Here is a 19894-nt window from a genome sequence, read left to right as displayed (position 1 = left end):
TACTCTACTTTGTGTAAACTATATTTCTATGTTTCCCCCCATGCCCATATGTTTCCCTAGGTCCATGGGCTTTGCAAAAAGCAAGACTGTTCAGAATGCTATCTGTGAAGCACTAAAGTGCTCTGGGTGATTTTGTTGTTGTTGGAAGCAGATCAGCTGAAGATTTTATTTTTTTTAAGTAAGATGCTTCATTTATCCTTTTTTTTTTTTTTTTTTTTTTTTTTTTTACAAAAGACCACTGTGTTGCTTGGGTGGGGGTGGGAATCCTCTCGAGTGCTTCAGCATTCCACAGGCACTATTCTGAACACTTGCGCCTTGTAATGTCTATCTATAGGAGGACACAAGCACAAGAACGTTAAGCCAACCGCTATGAAGCTGCTAATAAAGGTTATTTTAAGGTAATCAAGAGAGGCAACCCCCCACTCCCTCCTCAAAATTATGAAGCTAATATGGATGTGCTGGTTTCAGTCAATTTCTGGAAGAAAATGAAAGTGTTATTGACCTTTTCTTTGTTTAAAATGTCACATTTTAAAAAGTTGTCCTGCACAAGACCCCCTGGAACTGCCCACCTGTGATTTGGTAAGTTTAATTCACTCTGGAGAAGCCCCCATGCCTGTAGATTTAATCCCCACTTCTGTCATAAGGGCAACAAGTTATAACTGTTTTTTAGATTCTCCTGATATTTAGTATGTATAATGAGAAACACTAACAGACACAAAGTATTTCCTTGTGGCATCAGGGTCTAGTTTTTAGCAAAATGTCTCTACAGTATAATTACTGTTTTACCACTGGTATCACTGGGCACAAGAGTTCTTCCTACTTTATGGTTTACCACAGATCATGTGTATCTGCTTTGCTTTCTCCCCACTATAGGTAAAGGTAAAGGGACCCCTGACCATAAAGTCCAGTCGTGGCTGACTCTGGGGTTGCGCCGCTCATCTCGCTTTATTGGCCAAGGGAGCTGGCGTACAGCTTCTGGGTCATGTGGCCAGCATGACTAAGCCGCTTCTGGCGACCCAGAGCAGCGCACGGAAATGCCGTTTACCTTCCCGCCGGAGCGGTACCTATTTATCTACTTGCACTTTGACGTGCTTTCAAACTGCTAGGTTGACAGGAGCAGGGACCGAGCAACGGGAGCTCACCCCATCGCGGGGATTCGAACCGCCGACCTTCTGATCGGCAAGTCCTAGGCTCTGTGGTTTAACCCACAGTGCCACCCGCGTCCCCTTCCCCCCACTATACACAAGCACAAATGATTAACTGCAAAAATCCATGTTTATGTCAGGTCTCCTTTCTGTGATTCCAGGATACTGTTGTGTTTGTGCATTCTGGATATCATCCAGGAACACATGTATGGAAGAAAATATTTTGATAGCTTATCATCCAAATATTAGCATACAAACAAAAAGAAACTTTTAAGGATCTGCCAAGGAAAATGAGGGGGCAGGGGATCCAAGGTATCTTAAGTGAAAAATTCCTGAAGCAAAAATGCAAAATGTAATCACATCTATGTGTTGTACGCAAACCAAAAAGATGGCAACCAGCACAGGGGTTAAGAGTGCAAGCTGTGACACTGCTGGTTCAAAGCTCACACCTTAGGCAAGCCACTATTTCGCAGGAATAAATACTACCTTGCAGGACTGTTGTAAAAATATGGAAATAATGCACATGAACTGCTATTAAGACTCAGAAGCACTATTAGGTTTTGTTTTTATTTATTTTTAAAGGGAAAAGCTGGATCAAGATTAGCAAGCATCCTTGTGGAGGAATAAAAGGCCAATTTGAACAAGGTGCACTTTTGCCAATTAAAAGGATTAAATGTTTGGTTCAAGAACACCAGAACAACACCTGTAATATCTTCTCAAAAAATATTGTTTCATCCTCTTAAAGCAACTTTCATTTCTGTAAAACGACAGGGGTTCCCCTAGCCCACCCCATATTATTTTCTCTCTGACTGTTTACTGATGAAGAGTAATCACTCTGGGACAGCATTTTATTTTTTTAATCAACAGCCAGAACCATTTTTTTTCTAAAAGTTTTTTTCTTAAGGGTTTTATTATTATTATTATTAACAAAAGAAACATTGTGGAAAGAGGCGAAGGAAAACAACATACTTCAATTACACTTTATTCTGACCACAAATTACTTTTTACCCCCTACAGAGTTAAGGATCTGAAAATGCCATTTCAGAAAGAACATAAAGCAGCCATCCGTACCTCCCTTTTACAAGTTTGCCTCCCCATAGTCAGTGTAAAAAAATGATGGAGCCAAATTGGGAAGAGAATGCAAGTTGGAGCTATAAATATTTATTTGAACTGGGTTTGCCAAGGTATATTGATTCCACTGATTTGTTGTTATTTTTTAAAAAAAGGAAGAGGAGGAAGATGAAGAGTGCTGGAAATAAGAAAACCCAATTAGAAATTTAAAATACAATAATGTCGTTTACCTTCTCTTCTGGCTGTCTTCTGAGCACAAGGCTTGGCACATCAGAGCAATTAGGCAGAACCAAAGAACTGCTAGTGCAATTATTCTCCAGTCACTGACTGATTTAATAAGGGGCACGCAGCCCATTGACCAATCAAAACACAGCCACCAGGGACACAGCAGCAACCATGCATTCAACGAATAGTAGTAATTATAGTTTATAGCCTGTCAGTCAAAGGAAAAACAAACATTTACTTCATACTGAACTTTAAGAGGCTGTTAGGAAGGGGGGAAGGGGGTAAAATCACTACTACTTTTTCAGATCGCCTAGTTTTTATTTAAGCCTCCTCTTTAACAAAACTGTTTATCAGATAAAACACTTATTGGCTCCAAGACTCGAGCCTAATCAAATGTAAGTTAATTAACGTTATCTCAGTGTAATTGCATGTTCTGCTGTCCCCTGCTCCACACCATACAAATTTGGCTACCCAAAAGAATATTCCTTTCTAGGAAAGCTTGTATGGTTACAATCCAGTGTGTGCCACTGGCAATATCCCACTTCTGGCTTTTGCTCAAAGTTCTTTTGCTTCAGCACCTAACAGTGAGCTCTGCCTTATGCAGCTCCAGAGGTCAAAGCATAGAGAACATATGTGACTGAAAAACTACGGCTACTCAGATCAAGACAGTTCTGTATCATTAATCTAACCAGACTGAGGTAGATCCAGCAGAGCCATTCACTTTGAATTAGACATTTCCAAAACAAAAAAAAATCCCCTGATCCATAGGTGAGCATTAATTTTTTTAAAAAAAAAGGTGTGGGGAGACCTTGGTAATATGCCCCCCTTGTGGTGCCGGCTTAAGCTGGGCTTTGGGCAAGAGGCACGAGGCTCTGACAGGGTTCCACAGCCCTCCTACCTCCTTCCCGAAGCCCAGTAATCACTTGTCTGGCTTGGGAAGGAGGCAGGAGGACTCTAGGACCAGTGGTGTGCAGCCATGTGAAAAGGATCTAGGAGTCTTGGTTAACCACAAACTTGACATGAGCCAACAGTGTGACGCGGCAGCTAAAAAAGCCAATGCAATTCTGGGCTGCATCAATAGGAGTATTGCATCTAGATCAAGGGAAGTAATAGTGCCACTGTATTCTGCTCTGGTCAGACCTCACCTGGAGTACTGTGTCCAGTTCTGGGCACCACAGTTCAAGAAGGACACTGACAAACTGGAACGTGTCCAGAGGAGGGCAACCAAAATGGTCAAAGGCCTGGAAACGATGCCTTATGAAGAACGGCTAAGGGAGCTGGGCATGTTTAGCCTGGAGAAGAGGAGGTTAAGGGGTGATATGATAGCCATGTTCAAATATATAAAAGTATGTCACATAGAGGAGGGAGAAAGGTTGTTTTCTGCTGCTCCAGAGAAGCGGACACGGAGCAATGGTTCCAAACTACAAGAAAAAAGATTCCGCCTAAACATTAGGAAGAACTTCCTGACAGTAAGAGCTGTTTGACAGTGGAATTTGCTGCCAAGGAGTGTGGTGGAGTCTCCTTCTTTGGAGGTCTTTAAGCAGAGGCTTGACAACCATATGTCAGGGGTGCTCTGATGGTGTTTCCTGCTTGGCAGGGGGTTGGACTCGATGGCCCTTGTGGTCTCTTCCAACTCTATGATTCTATGATTCTGCCTGGCTTAGGGAGGGAGGAACGATGCTCACACGCACGATGTCGCGACATACCACACACAATCACCTTCACAAGCTGGTCCTCTGGTCCTAACTTTTCCCCTATGAAAAATTTCACCGCACATCACTATCTAGGACCCTGTCACACCTTCCCGAAGCCAGGTTAGCACTCACTGGGTTTTGAGAAGGTGCCCTCCTCGCCTGTGTGCCCAGTGTGACCACACTACTTGCACTACCCAAAATCTGCCTCTGACCCCAGAGAGGGAGGGACACCCTCCTTGGGTGCTTTTGCCTTGCTGGAATGAGAGCACCTTGAACTGTGGTAATGCTTCATGTGCTTGGAAGGGAGAGGGACGTGGCCACCGGGACCACATAACACCGGTCCTGAGAGATCTGCATTGGCTCCCAGTACGTTTCCGAGCACAATTCATAGTGTTGGTGCTGACCTTTAAAGCCCTAAACGGCCTCGGTCCTGTATACTTGAAGGAGCGTCTCCACCCCCATCGTTCAGCCCGGACACTGAGATCCAGCGCCAAGGGTCTTCTGGCAGTTCCCTCATTGCGAGAAGTGAGGTTACAGGGAACCAGGCAGAGGGCCTTCTCGGTAGTGGCGCCTGCCCTGTGGAACGCCCTCCCTTCAGATATGAAGGAAATAAGTAGCTATCTTATCTTTAAAAGACATCTGAAGGCAGCTCTGTTTAGGGAAGTTTTTAATATTTAATGCTGTATTGTTTTTAACACTTGATTGGAAGCCACCCAGAGTGGCTGGGGAAACTCAGCCAGATGGACGGGGTATAAATAATAAATTATTATTATTATTATTATTATTATTATTATTATTATTATTATTATTATTATTGGTGTGTGTGTGTGTGTAAACTTCTGGCTTTTGCATAGCTGGAATGTAACCCACTGTACAAGGTCAAGAGTCATGTTCGTTCCTCTACCCCTTTCTGCCCCCGGCTCTGTCCACAACTGGTGTGTGGCTGTCAGAAGTTGCCCATAAGCAATGTAGACATTGGACTGAATAAGGTTCCACACCCGATTTAAAAGATTCATATTCTAAAAGCATCATTCATTCAGCACCCTCAAGGAACGACGCTTTTACCACTTTGATGGTTCAACTCTTGTAAGCTATGTATGAACACACAAAGCTGCCTGATGCCCAATCAGACTGCTGGTTCATCTAGTCCAGTACTGTCTACTCTGACTGGCAGCAGTCCACAAAAGCCTTTTTGCAAGCCTACCCTTGGGAGTTGCCAGAAACTGAATGGGAGAACTTGCTATGTACAAAGCATTTGTTCTGGAAACGACACATGGCCCCTCCGCTTTTTTTTTTTTTATAGTTCTTAATTAGTTAGCTCACTGAAAAGCAATGCCTTTGCCACTTACCCTCACAAATATACTGTCTGCAAATGAAGCTGGGTTATCCACTTCAGTAAACGCCGGTGGTCCTGTGCCCATAATCCGCCAGCGCACATACAGCATGGTGGCTCCTCCAGATAACAGAAGAGTCATCCTGAACAGAAGTCCTTTTCTAAACACCACTAGACTCTAGAGAGGGAGAGAGCAGAAGAAAAGGAAAAGCTCAGGTCATCACAATTTTTTCCTTTTAAAAACAGCAAATTTAGACAGATGGGTGTAACAGAAAATGTGTAGTGGGGGAGATGGGAGGTAGTACTAATGCTTCTCTAACTGTGCCTTCTACTGACTCAATGCAATTCTGGGCTGCATCAATAGGAGTATAGCATCTAGATCAAGGGAAGTAATAGTGCCACTGTATTCTGCTCTGGTCAGACCTCACCTGGAGTACTGTGTCCAGTTCTGGGCACCACAGTTCAAGAAGGACACTGACAAACTGGAACGTGTCCAGAGGAGGGCAACCAAAATGGTCAAAGACCTGGAAACGATGCCTTATGAGGAACGGCTAAGGGAGCTGGGCATGTTTAGCCTGGAGAAGAGGAGGTTAAGGGGTGATATGATAGTCATGTTCAAATATATAAAAGGATGTCACATAGAGGAGGGAGAAAGGTTGTTTTCTGCTGCTCCAGAGAAGCGGACACGGAGCAATGGTTCCAAACTACAATAAAGAAGATTCCACCTAAACATTAGGAAGAACTTCCTGACAGTAAGAGCTGTTCGACAGTGGAATTTGCTGCCAAGGAGTGTGGTGGAGTCTCCTTCTTTGGAGGTCTTTAAGCAGAGGCTTGACAACCATATGTCAGGAGTGCTCTGATTGTGTTTCCTGCTTGGCAGGGGGTTGGACTCGATGGCCCTTGTGGTCTCTTCCAACTCTATGATTCTATGATTCTAATAATAAGGGCTCCTGCGCTTGTAACAGACACATGGTAGAAAAAGTTTGGTTGCTGTATTGTACCATGGTGATTTAATGGTGAGTGAAGCCATCATCATTAAAGACATCAGATCCCTATACAGGCGAGGCAGAATACAGACAATACAACGCTGCCAACGAAGACTCTGCCAAGCATGGAGTAAATTGTACAAGCAGCCCTGTGCTGCATTTATATTCCATTTTCCACAGAAGTGCAGAAAAGGCGCAGCAGTCAGTGTGGTGTAGTGGTTAAGCGTGTTGGACGCAAGTTCAAAGAGCTATGCTGCCCTGAAGCTCACTGGGTCACCACCTCAGGCCAGTCTCTTAGTCTAACTTACCTCATAAAGTGGTTTTGGGGTGTGTGGAGAAAACCACATGCAGCTCCTTGCAAGAAAGGTGGGATATACAGTACATGGACTTAGGTGCTGCCTGGTGGCGCTTAATGGGGTAGAAGCAGGAGGAGATAAATTGATGCAGTAGCCTGGAGCTGGTGTAATAATCAAGCCCAATTCCGCCACCGCCCCTCTATTCTCTTTTATGAGGCTGCTGCTAATGGGGATCCCACCAGTTACATTTCTGCCTACTGGCACATTCAGTGAGTAGAACATGGGAACTTTTGTGCCACCAGAAAAGACACTGGTGTCACTTGGCATGCAGAGGCTAGAGGGCTGGGTGGAGAGGTACCTCCATCCAATCCACGACCCCATCCCATCTGGTTCAAAGGGTTTTAGTAAGTATCCTGGTTTTTAAAGATAAAGTAAATCTTGAGTCCCTCTTGCTGTGAAAGAAGGGTAAAACCAATGCTACAATCTCAGAAGCCAGCTTTCCCCTGTTGCCATTCTGCCGCCCTTACCCAGTGGACTAAGATGTAAGACTTTGATGCGCCTATCCAGGATTGTGAGAAGACAGTTAGTTTATGCAAGCAGTGGAAATAGATGCACCAAGAAGAAAAACAACATTCCGTGCCCAAGTAATCCAGGATTTCTGAAGAAAACTGATAGGTCTCAAAGCCTCTCCTCAGCTTCATATTTATTTTTTTCATGTTTGGAAAACTGCAGGAAGAAGCCTGCATATGAGAATCAATGGTGGTCCCATTTGAATCCTGGCCCAAATTAAGTTCAACAACTGTGAGCCACATGATAGCGACATAAAAGTTTGTGAGGCAACTGTCGTTATAGCAACACTGCCAGTTACTAGTATAGGGTACAGATATGAAATTCTTCAGCATATCCTCATATTATTAGTATCCTACCTTGCAGTATTACAGACACAACAGGGAACTGCAAGAACATGAAAGTCTAATAAATAAACTTGCTGTTTGCTTTGGTTCATCTACACCATAAAGATTTACAATAAAACATAGGCTCCAATCTTCAGCATACTGACTTGGAAATATGCCCCACTGAAATCAATGGGGTTTGCTTCCAAGTAGGCACGTTTGGAGTTGGTTGCAAAGGGAAAGAAGATGCATAGTATTATCAAAGCTTTTGATCAGGCATGCGAAACAGCAAGTTTCTAAAAAGAATCTGTATATATTTTATTTGTTACATCAGGCACAAGAGTACTCTCACTGCTTTAACCACCCTGAATTTATAAAATTTAGAATTTATCATGATGGCAATAGTTATTTAAAGTATGGAACAGCCACCATGACATAGCATTTCTTACTCAACAACCACTGTATTTGACAGATGACATGCAACACTTTAAAGCATTCGACTAACAAATAAATAACCGACACCCTGTTTTATTTTGTACAGTGGATACGCAATGTAATATGAGATTTGGCAGCAGCTCACAACAGTTGACAATTGCTAAACACCAAAAACAATCAAAGGAGACTGCTAACACTAGAGTTTCAAATTCTGTGGTAAAATGTCAAATGAACGTTTTAATTTTCAGCAAAGTTTTTTATATATATATAAAAAACCATTTAGCTTAATGGGCTACATTGCAGGGGGTTAGACTAGATGACCCTTGGGGTCCCTTCCAACTCTACGATTCTATGAGTCTATGATTGTATGAAATCCTGAAGAGCCACTGGCAGTCATTGTAGACAATATTAAGCTGTAGACTATGTCCTTAAAGCTCTCATGTTTCTAGGCTCACCATGTAAGGAAGAAGAAAGCTCTCAACAACAGATTCTAGCTTCTCTGAGGGAAATAAGAGGTCACTTTGGTTGGGGAAAGCTCTCACAGAAGCCATTAGAGAGAAAGAGCTACATTAGGAGGCTGAGGTCAGGAAATTTGAATAGTCACTTGGCCAAAAGTCTAAGCCGCCCCCCCCCCAAAAAAAGGAGGGAGGGAGGGAAGAAAAAAGGAGAGAAGACAGGAGAGATGCTAATGAGAATGGGCACTAGGAAGAAAAATCTAAGGGGTTTAAAGAGATGCGTGTTGTAGCCTGGAAGAGGTTTAGGAAGAGAGAAGCAAGTGTTGGTCTGTCAACTTGTGGCCAGTCAAAAGCAGGATAAAATGGAATGAAAAGTATGGACTTACAAGAACAGAAGACAGTAAAGATATGAAGCTAAACAAAGGAGACCATAGGAGCCAACTCAGCTTCCCCAATAAAGTATTTGAGGGGACTGGGGGCCCCCAAATTGATGGGCATTGCCATTCGAATGATGTGAATGCACTGTTTCTTATGCGGGGGTGGAGTTAAGGTAAGCTTAGCGCCCCCCCCCCCCCGGCCAATATTTTATTCAAGTTTGGACCCCTGAAAGTAAGCCTGGAACAAAGGTTCCCATAAGGCAGGCATAGGCAAACTCGGCCCTCCAGATGTTTTGGGACTACAACTCCCATCATCCCTCACCACTGGTCCTGTTAGCTAGGGATGATGGGAGTTGTAGTCCCAAAACATCTGGAGGGTCGAGTCTGCCTTGCCTGCCATAAGGCCTGAACTACATAGGGTGAGGACTGGGGAAATTCTGTACGCTACTGCTGCAGGAAGGAAGTGAGCAAGCCCCGGGACTTTAAAAGTTCAGGAAGGCGATTTTTTAAAAATATATATTTGCATTATATTTTTTTAAAAAACCTACACACAAAACAGGGACGCAAATCTACAAATCACCTCCTCCACCTACTCATCTTAAGGTGGCACAAAGCACAATGTATATTCATTGTTAAAAAAATAATCCAAAACAAAAAACAGAATTGTGATTGGAAGACAAGAGTTGCTATGTCTGCCCTGTTGGAAAATGAAATTTTAAAGGATGTAATTTTGTTGTTCTAAGAAGAGGTCATCTGATCCACATGATTAACTAGTTTTAGTAGCATTCCCTCTGATATTCAGAGCAGTGCTCCACAGAACAGTTGCAGTAAGTCATGTTAAAGGATCTGCAATATTGAGGCTTATTGGGGCTGAGATCATGAACACTCACATTTTGAAGGCAATGTTCTGTCATAGTATTTGACCTCCAAATAATCTCACTTACTAGATCAAAGAACAGCTTGATCTTTCATGCTGCTGTAGATGTATTGACGCTAACACTTAAATGCTAACTGTATGAAGTTAAAGCGGCAGCTCTTTTAAATATATAAATGGAATCACCTCCAGCGACTTGTCCTTGCGCAGTATCTTCAAAAGAACTTCCAAAATATTGAGCTTGTTAATCATCACAGCGTCAAAAAGAGCATTCAAACCCTAAGAAGACAGGGATGAAAACAAAACAGGGAGAAGGTGAAAGAAGGTTAAGAAAGAGAAAGGAGAGATTTCTCTCGTTTAAATTTTGGTATGTATTTACACTATCTCCACTGCCTTGCGGGATATCGGCAAGAAGTCCCTAAGACGGTTGGATGGAACCTTGTATGCCTCCTTCTGGCAACTCCTGCAGCCAAGCTGGTGCCAAATGTATTACTCTGTTTTCCTTTGGGCCGTATCAGTGAGCTCGAAAGGACGGACTTGTCGTCTGGGCAGCCCAGGACCTCCATACATACTGCCCAGGATTGTGCCCCGCGAAGGTCACTTCCTAATGCAGCAGTTTCCTTTCACCCCCAGAGGCACAATCCACTGTCTCTTGAGAAAGATGGATACCAACAAGAGTTACACCATGCAGTTCAATAATTACTCTGGATCGCTTAAGCCTCAGTTCAATCACTTAAAACAAGCCTTTCCCAGCCTGTTTTGGACTACAACCCAGCAGCAGCCATGCTGGCTGGGGTTGATGGAAGTTGTAGTCCAAAATGTGTGGAGAGCATCAGATTGGAGAAGGCTGGCCTAATCCACTTCATTTAACTATTTATTTGTTTAAACAGAATTTCTATAACTGACATGAAAGTTTTTTTGTTTTAAAATCAGTATATACATTTTATGAAATAAATAAATAAATATATACACTTTGTGAAATAAATAAAAACAGCTGCCTAATTTCTGAAAACCTCTAAGCGGTTTACCATAGGTCATCCTGAATGAACTGCGACAAGCCCGGTGTGCTTCTCCTCCATGTGCAAGAGAAGCAGGGAAAAAACTTAGGAACAAAGCTCAGATCAATGTTAATATACAAAAATACCGGAGAATCAAACCAGGAAGTTAATCCAGAGTTTTGACATCTCGGTTTATTTAAACTAACTTTGGTTAAAATAAGCCAGTGTCCCCAAGTTTTTAATGTGGCCCCAAGTGAAACTGTGGTTTATTCTACAATGAAAGGGGAAGACTTATCTCTCCTTATTTTGTCTGAAAAGGAGGACGGAGCAGTGCCTCAGCCTTCAGTTCACTGCAACTCATTCATGAGGGCCTTCTTGGTAGTGGCGCCTGCCCTGTGGAACGCCCTCCCATCAGATGTCAAGGAAATAAGCAACTATCTGACTTTTAGAAGACATCTGAAGGCAGCCCTGTTTAAGGAAGTTTTTAATGTTTGATATTTTACTGTGTTTAAAATATTCTGTTGGGAGCCGCCCAGAGTGGCTGGGGAAACCCAGCCAGATGGGTGGGGTATAAATAATAAATTATTAATTATTATTTATTAGGAGTTTTTTTAGGAGTTGATGGAGCTGGACTAAAGCTTGAGTGACTTCTATGTAACCAATATCTTCCTACTGTCATTACGTGAATGGTTGTATAGCATTGCTATGAAAAGTCTTCCACACTATGCCTTCCTTGCATGTGGTGAAGAGTTGGGTCTCACACCAAGAGTCCTAAATTATCAATCTCATAGAAAGAAATGGGAGCAACAAGGCTGTAATACGCTCTTGCAAGCCTTAACCAAGTATAATACAGACAGACTTGGGAGATTATTCATGGAACCATTGGTGTACATTCTTCAGTAACACCAACAATAACTCATGTAGTGAAATCAGCACTCAGCACACCTTCAGACTTGGCGAACACCAAATCTGAAAGCATTTGCAATAGAAATCAGAGAACAAAAACAGGAAAAGAGGAAAGATTGTTACTATTGTTGTTGCTGAATTTACCACATATTTTCTGTAAGAAAGCCTAAGCGATGCACAAACCATAAGGGACCCATAGTTTGCCATATAAAGAGAGTTTATTTAACAGTGAGCTGCTTTTGGCTGATAAGAAACGTCAATGCTTAACTGTTAAGAGTAGACTTACCAGTATTGTGATTCCTTGTTCTTTACACAGCATGGCTAGAGCTCCTAGGAGGACACTCAGTAAGACCCAGGCAGTAGAAAATGGGGCTCCTTCTTTACCTATCAGTTTAAAAACAGGGCATAAAGAAAAGAAACTGATAACATATAGAAGCATTGACATTGGCCATAGGTGGAAAGCTGTTTTGGAATAAATTCTGTCATTCAAGGTTATGCTCTTTGTCAATTACCGTATTTTTCGCCATATAGGACACACTTTCCCCCCTCCAAAAATGAAAGGGGAAATGTATGTGTGTCCTATGGGGTGAATGCAGGCTTTCGCTGAAGCCTGGGGAGCGAGAGGGGTCGGTGCGCACCGACCCCTCTCGCTCTCCAGGCTTCAGGAAGCTATCCGCAAGCCTTGGCAGCCAGGTGCGACTTCCCGCCGGGCTCCCAAGGCTTGCGGACAGCAGCCTGAAGCCCGAAACCCGGGGAGCGCAGCGGGGCGCACCCTGGGCTTCGGGCAGCTCTCCGCAAGCCTTCCTGCCGGGCTCCCAAGGCTTGCAGATAGCATCCTGTTCGGGGGGGGGGGAGGGATTTTTTTTTCTTTATTCCCCCCACAAAAAAAACTAGGTGTGCCCTATAGGCCGGTGCACCCTAAAAATACGGTACTTTAAAAACGTTTAAGATAAGAGAAAATGTGGTCTGCTTTTCATGGTTGAAATTTTCAGTAAGACAGATAGAATGTAGACACACATGTTCATTCCATTAGCAAGTTACTGCCTGACATTAATATACAATAAATTCTGTTAGCAAATTTTAGGCTTCTGCTACAGATTAAGGGTACAGCACAAGCTTTTTAAAAAGCAATAATTTGCACATAGATCTACCAAGCAAGTCAAAAATATCCCTCTGAACAAAAATACTGTGATTAAAATTGGCTGCTTTCCCAATACCAAATGGGAATTTTCTGAAGCCTTTCCACAAAATGTTATTTCGAACACCCTTCCCCCCACAACAGTGACTTCAGAAAACCCTTCCATTTGCCAACTCCATAATGCTACTGATTTCAAAGTCACAAACAGAGGACCTGTTCTCACTTCACATTCTGTGCTCCAATATGGATACCCACCTAAAGTGCAAAATAAATGTCTCTTGGTTCGTCGGAAAGGAACATTAATAATTAATTAATTAACGTTACTTATAAGGGTCAAACGAGACAAAATAATGGAGATCAATGAGTGGGCCTCATTTCTTTTTTCATTTATTTTCAAAGCAGTCTTGGAGTTCTGAACGGGATGAGGATCACTGCATTGGATGGTGGGATTTAAACCTTCCCCCTGCACCATTCACTTGGTCTGAACACATACTCCCCACAATCTGCTAGTTGTCCTGTTTACCTGTATGTTTGTACACCTGTATGTTTTCCTGAATAAGGAAAATAGTGCTTACATTATAGGTGCTGGTTTTGACCTTTAAAGCCCTTCACGGCCTAGGACCCTCGTACCTACGGGACCGCCTCTCCCGGTATGCCCCACAGAGAGCCTCAAGGTCCATAAATAGCAACACCCTAGTGGTCCCGGGCCCTAAGGAAGTTAGATTGGCTTCAACCAGAGCCAGGGCCTTTTCAACTCTGGCTCCGGCCTGGTGGAACGCTCTGCCTCATGAGACCAGGGCCCTGCAGGATCTGATTTCTTTCCGCAGGGCCTGTGGCTTGGAGCCAATTTGATTCCCTTCCCCTTTCTTTTTTCTTTTCCTTTCTCCTCCTGCAATGAGGCTACATTTTAATATTTTAATGTTTCAATATTTTAATGTTGTATTTTAATTTTGTTTTTAAGTTGTAGTCATTCAACTTATTTTTATTATTGCTTGTTAGCCGCCCTGAGCCTGGCCTTGGCTGGGGAGGGCGGGGTATAAATAAATGCTCCCAAACAAGATTTGTGGTAAGGCTCAATACATGTATGAGAGTCAAAGTACTGGACTAGGACAACTCAACTTCCAAACCCCATTCAGCCATGAAACTCAATGGATGACCTTGGGCCAGTCACGCTGTCCCAGCCTAACCTACTTCACAGGGATGTTGAGAGGATAACATGTGGAAGGGGGTAGCTGTGTGTATGTGCCACACTGACCTTCTTGAAGGAAAAGTGAGATATAAATGTAATCATAAAATAAATAATAATAAATGCATGCAGACCCCTATACTACATATGGCAAAAGCAACATCTAGACCAGTTCACTATGGGAATCTTTTCAACTCATCCTAAACCTTTAGAAAGTGATGTGCAAAAAGTACCGGTAAATACATTTCATTTCTAAGATTCTTGGGCCCAGCATCAATCTTCGCTCTAAATGGGAATACAGATCTATGCTAAAAAAGCACACTGATGTTCAAGGTTTGAAAATTGTATACATTTGTATATACATTTTTTTGTATATGCACATTCTTCATTCTCATCCCCAAAGTGGGCATCATACAAACTTATTAAAAAAAACCTTATAAAAACCCCCAGAATATAAAGTCCAACAGATCCAAATAGTCAATTTAACTTTTGATTCTCAATCAATAGCACCGAAAATGTAAAGCAATGAACAAGTGCCAGCTATTACTCTGGTCGCACACATGCCAAGTGTGCTAATCAGCTTAACAAAGCACACTCCCTACAACAATGCTGCTTTCTCCCACCACGATCTCCTTTCAGAGAATGGAACTCATTCCTGGTTGGCACCTGAACCGAGTTTAAACTGGTGCACCATATTGTGAGAAGGCACTCTGCCACCCTCACCAGATGGCCACAAGTGTAATCCGTGCCAAAGATTTGCGGAAAGCATTTGATTCCTGTTCCAGAAAGCTAAATGCCCACAAGTGTTTCTGTCATTTTATATAAGAGAATCTAGTTTACAGAAATAGATTAAATTCATACTGTGAGGCCATGCAACTTGTACATTCATTTTATGCTCCAATGAAGTCATTGTGGGACTGAGGTCTATTTGGGTCGAAGGCTTGGCTGAACGTTTACATCTAAAGCCTGGGTTCTCCCTCTAGCAATTAATAGGCAGCTTTGATTCCAAAGGTTAATGTGTAAGAGCAGAGACGGCTCTTGATTTGTACCATAGCACTACCCAGTATCTGACACAAATCATATGAATTGATGAAGCAGTGACCATACATAAACAAAAATGTGACTTGACATAAAATGTTGCAGTGTATCCCTGGGAGGGGAAACTGAGGGCCACATTGCCTTATAGGAAAACATCTGGGGGCCACATGCCAGTGGTAGTTGCGAACCACGGGAGAAAGAAGGCAAAGCAATGGACTTTGTTACAGTAGGTTACATTCCAGCGATACAAAAGTTAAGAGGATTCTAGATATACACCACACAAATATCTCCATCCTTTATTCAGGCAGGAAGCATTATCACAGTTCAATGACACATTCCATTCAGGCTAAAGTACACAGGGGAGTTGCCTGGAGCAGGGCTGGAGAAAGGTTTGGCCTGGGGAGAGGTCCATGGGCCTGAGATTCTCCTCACCTCACAAGTATTCACTGAGGAGAGGCAGGTAGAAAGGAAAAGGCCTTTCCCTATGGGGCTGTATGGTGTTAGAGAGCTCAGGTTTGAGACTGTCTCCTAGTCTTCAACCAGGAAATTTTACAACTTAATGTGCATTTAACTTGTGCACATTCAGCTTTACACGCATGGCAAAAAATAAAAATAGGCTGGAAAGGGGGCAGGATGGGATCCTGGGAAAAAATGACTTTGTTTTGACTATATATGATTTTGGCTTTAGGCACGATGCCTGGAACGCAATCAGTGCTTTTTTCTAAGAAAAAGGGTGCTGGTACTCACAATGAAGTTGTTACATTAAGTGCCACACCTTTAACATTTGCCGGGGAGGTGCCAGTACTGCATACCCTTGAGTGCCCCCAGAGAAAAAGCACAGACCATAATCCTGACACAATCCTCATTCCATCCTGGTACCAGTCTATGAATTACTAGCCTCCATGTGGTTTTTCAGTCAAGTGTGTATCATCTGGAAAGGTTTCTTCTCATTCATAATTCTTCTAACCATATATCACATCTCTTTTAGGCTGCTTCATATATGTAGAAGTATTTTATGTGAAGTAGGACTTGCATAGAGAGCTATACACACATGTATCTTACTTATAAGCTGACCAATTCATGAAGTATAAGGGTAACAGTGACCATAATCATTATGGCTGCACACTTCCTCTAGGATCAGCAGCAACATGACTCTGATTATCAGCTGTTGGAAAACAAAAATATCCTGCTAGGAGGCTTCCCCTGAGGCATCTGGTTCATCCCTGTAGGAAAGAGTCGGCTGGACTGGATGGCTCTTTGATCTCATCCAGCAGGGCTCTTTTTAGGATGCTGGCCATCATGCACTTAGGCCATCAAAAATATTCATTAAAATTCTGTCCTGTGTTTCAACCCACACAGAGGTCCCTAAGGAGGCTGGCAACAAAATGAAATTAAAAACACATGTGAATAGTCCATAAATTTCACATATATGTGCACTATATACCCTTTCCCTCTCCAATTCCAATGATTCTTCCAGTTACAGAAAAGGTCATGGGCAGATATACGTGCAAGCACTTAATTCATACACTACTTCCTACATGCAACATTAGAGAGATGGGGAACTGGTGACACAAACTGGGAGCACTTTGATCTCTCAGCACCATATATTAATTAGATACTAATTTTCATTGTTTTGGTGGTGCTCTAACAGACTGATCTGCTCAGAAACCGATGGTGTGTGTTCAAGTACTTACTTTCTCTAAACGCCTTGCAGTAGCCAAGGAAAGACAATAAAAAGAACAGGGCGCACAGCAGGTCTGCTCTGCCAACAATCCCAGCGATCTTGAAAAAGAGAAGAAAAGGGATTTAATTACCAAAATAGAAGTTTCCCCTCAAGTGAAGTAGTGTGGAAGGCTAATTGCTTTTTTAAAAAACCGTTGCATCAACGCCACCAGGGATTTGTGAACAGTGGCCACAATACAGCCCAAGTGAAGCATGTTGAAGTCCCCTTGATCTCAATATGAGAGAATTAACCAAAGGCTTCATCAGCTCTTGTTGGAATCAATGAGCCTTTAAGAGCAGTTAACTTTAGCTGGGTTGAACCCATCCTCATTAAGTGGTAGCCCTTTTCCATGCTGGAAGTCAAAATAAAGAGTTCCTGCACGTATAAAGAGCCCTTGGATAAGACGTTTAAACACTACGCAAATTCTAGATATGTGAGTTTGAATGGGGGCATGTAAGATAGGAGACGGCACTTACGGAACCCCCCTACTCTGGCAGGAAAATACCAGGGAGGTCAAAACAATCCCCCTCATCCTTGTTCAAATATGTTCAAAACCGGCTTCATCAATCAATGGCACAGGTCCCTTCTCAAGGCTAATGTTTTCATGCTAGTCCCTGCAGATACTGCTGGTGGAACAATGAAGTCAACTGTGCTGGCTGACTGTGCTCAGTCTAAACAAGAGTCTACAAAACTCTTTCAACAGTCACCTTTGGATAAAAGGATAGCTATCATCCTTTTATCTCCAGGGAGCAGGTAGAAAGAAGTGGGCTCAAAGAAGAAGTGGATTCTCCTTTGGGCTGTACGGCATTCCCTCTCTGAGCCCAAATCCTCTCTACACTGCCATTGGACAGCTGAGCCTTCTCCTCTCTCCTAAGTGGCCTTTGAGGACCACTAAGATCCATATCCCAACACTCACCATAGGGACAAAGAGAGGCTTGACAAAGGGGAGGGGGCAGGAGACAGTGGATGTAGACAAGGATGCAGGGGAATGTGCAAAATACTGGAAAGAAGGGGGTCTTGTGGAATTTTTTGTGCCCTCCAAAGCAACAGCTTTTGCAAGAAAAATAAAACCTCACAAAAATGGTTTCTACAGCTTCAACCCATTGTTTAGTGAATGGGTATTTTGGAGCGATATCTCCTTAGCCCAAGCCAAATATATCACCTATGGAACCAAACCCATGACTCGCTGAGAAGTGAAAACACTATGAAGAACAAGTCTTTCTACAACCATTTTATATATGAAAAGTCTTAAGATTCCTTCCATTTATATCCACCAGCACAAAAGAAACTAGACTACTCCACTGGAAACAGATTCTAATAATAATTTGTCAAAATATGTCATTTATGTGGAAAATCAATACAGTTGCTATTTCAAAAGCAACTTGCTTTTCATCATCTCCAGATTTTGCATGTTTTTACACTCTGATATTATTGTACCACGATAGCTGCCATTAAATGCATCAGGTGTTAAAAAAAAAAACCCAACCTATCAGCTTCTGCAAAATTAAGAATTCTCAACAGAAATTCACTTTCATTTAGCAAAGACCTACAATGTGAAAAGTGAGGTGCATGAACTTATGAAGTAGCAGCAAAGTTAGCTATTAAAAGAACAGGTATCCAGTGAGTAGTCTGAAGACCAGATTCAAAAATCCAGGGGGAGTCAATGTGATGCAATTGAGACGTTGTTGGACTCCAATTCATTCTCACTCCAGCCAACATGACCAATGGTCATAGATGTAGGGAGATGTAGTCCAGCAAAATCTGGAGGACATCACATTGGCAATCCCTGCTATAACCTTACTGAAACTAAGCAGGTGCTTACATGGGGGGAGATGGGAGACTACTGGGAACTCCATGTAAGAGCAGGAGATATATAAATATGAATCTAAAAAACAAAACTAAAAACCAGACCCACAAAACATAAGAGAGTTGCCACATTGAACTATCTCCCCTCTCATTCCCCCACGTGCTGCTATGAGGGTTCGCCCAGCTCTCTGGAGCAGATCTAGGAAGGGTGCACAGGGACATGGGGGGGGGGGGAGTTCCACTGCACTAGCAGAAATCCTAGCACTGGCTTCTCCTAGCACAAGTTAGGATTAGTCATGTGCAAAAAACAAACAAACCCCAAAAGAACAAAAAAGCACGGTTGCATCAATACAAAGCACATGCAAATGTACACAATTTGTGTGTGTGTGTGTGTGTGTGTGTATACATTCACACCCACCCCACACTTATGGACTGCATAATACATTTATTTGAAAGGATAAGGAAGATTAAATATTGTTAATGGACTCTGGGTTTTTGAGCTTTTAATACTTAAATCGTGAAGTACTTACACATTCAGTGTGAACTGGATGTACAGCAAACAGCAAAGCCGCGAGCAGGGATGATTTGGGGACAAAGTTTAGCCGTCTTCCTTTACTGGTGTACTGCAGCCCACCCAATAATATTGAGAAGACATCAACAATTAAGACAGAGATAGCACAATGGAGTATTATATTGACGACATGAAAGCCCAATGGGTAGAAGCCTCCAGCTAAAAGGTAATTAATCCTACACAAGGGGGGGAAAACACTGATGTTAGAAATTACGACAAGTGAATAGATTAAAATGCACAAATACTTTTAAAAAAATAAATTCTGAATAAATCTGGATGTATTCATAAAGACAGCAGTGTCAAACTAGTTATTATTGATGCACAGTGGAAGCAAGTTATGAAGAGAGCAGGAGCAGCTCTTCCATTGGGGTGGAGCCACAAGGCAAGGGAGTCATCGCTGCTTACCGGGAGAGAGGGGGAAGGCAAAAGTGGGCACACCAGTGAGAGCACTGGATTGGTTCTGCTGGTGCACCTGCATTCTACTGACTTTCCTGTTGCCTTGCCCACCTCTCCCGGTAAGCGGCAGTGAAGCACCTGCTGGGAAGCCATCATTTGGCTCTGCTTCTGGAAGAGGGGCACACACAGGTAGGCACCTTAACATTGGGCCCAGCAACAAGAACATGTTGCTGAAGAGGATAGGAAGCCAACTCCCTTCCCCTCCTAAATGTGCTCTTCTCCATTCAGTCATTCCTTTTCAGTTCATTTTCTTTCCCTCTTGCTCAACTCCTCCTTTTTTTTATGCAC

The 19894-nt window shown here is 42.7% G+C and overlaps 1 protein-coding gene and 1 long non-coding RNA gene across 3 annotated transcripts in view; both read right to left on the bottom strand.

Annotated features, from left to right (window-relative positions):
• The window catches only part of TMTC4 (transmembrane O-mannosyltransferase targeting cadherins 4), a 56052-nt gene that overhangs the window by 15064 nt on the left and 21094 nt on the right, over positions 1 to 19894 (bottom strand). For both annotated transcript variants that reach the window (XM_081858102.1, XM_081858103.1), the window contains exons 4-9: positions 19110 to 19326; positions 16745 to 16832; positions 11975 to 12072; positions 9971 to 10063; positions 5485 to 5646; positions 2447 to 2649 (exon numbers count right to left, since the gene is read on the bottom strand). In XM_081858102.1, coding sequence (XP_081714228.1) covers positions 2447 to 2649; positions 5485 to 5646; positions 9971 to 10063; positions 11975 to 12072; positions 16745 to 16832; positions 19110 to 19326 — 861 coding nt within the window. The remainder of the gene's footprint in view (positions 1 to 2446; positions 2650 to 5484; positions 5647 to 9970; positions 10064 to 11974; positions 12073 to 16744; positions 16833 to 19109; positions 19327 to 19894) is intronic.
• LOC309339919 lies at positions 232 to 2440 on the bottom strand. Its single transcript, XR_014155658.1, has 2 exons — positions 1218 to 2440; positions 232 to 848 (listed from the first exon to the last, which is right to left on the bottom strand). It is a non-coding gene; the product is annotated as an uncharacterized lncRNA (long non-coding RNA).

Source organism: Podarcis erhardii (assembly GCF_964252035.2).
Source record: "Podarcis erhardii genome assembly, chromosome: 4".
Taxonomy (NCBI): Eukaryota; Metazoa; Chordata; class Lepidosauria; order Squamata; family Lacertidae; genus Podarcis; species Podarcis erhardii.
Note: the sequence above shows the minus strand (reverse complement) of the source record. Positions and strands in the feature narration are given on the sequence as shown.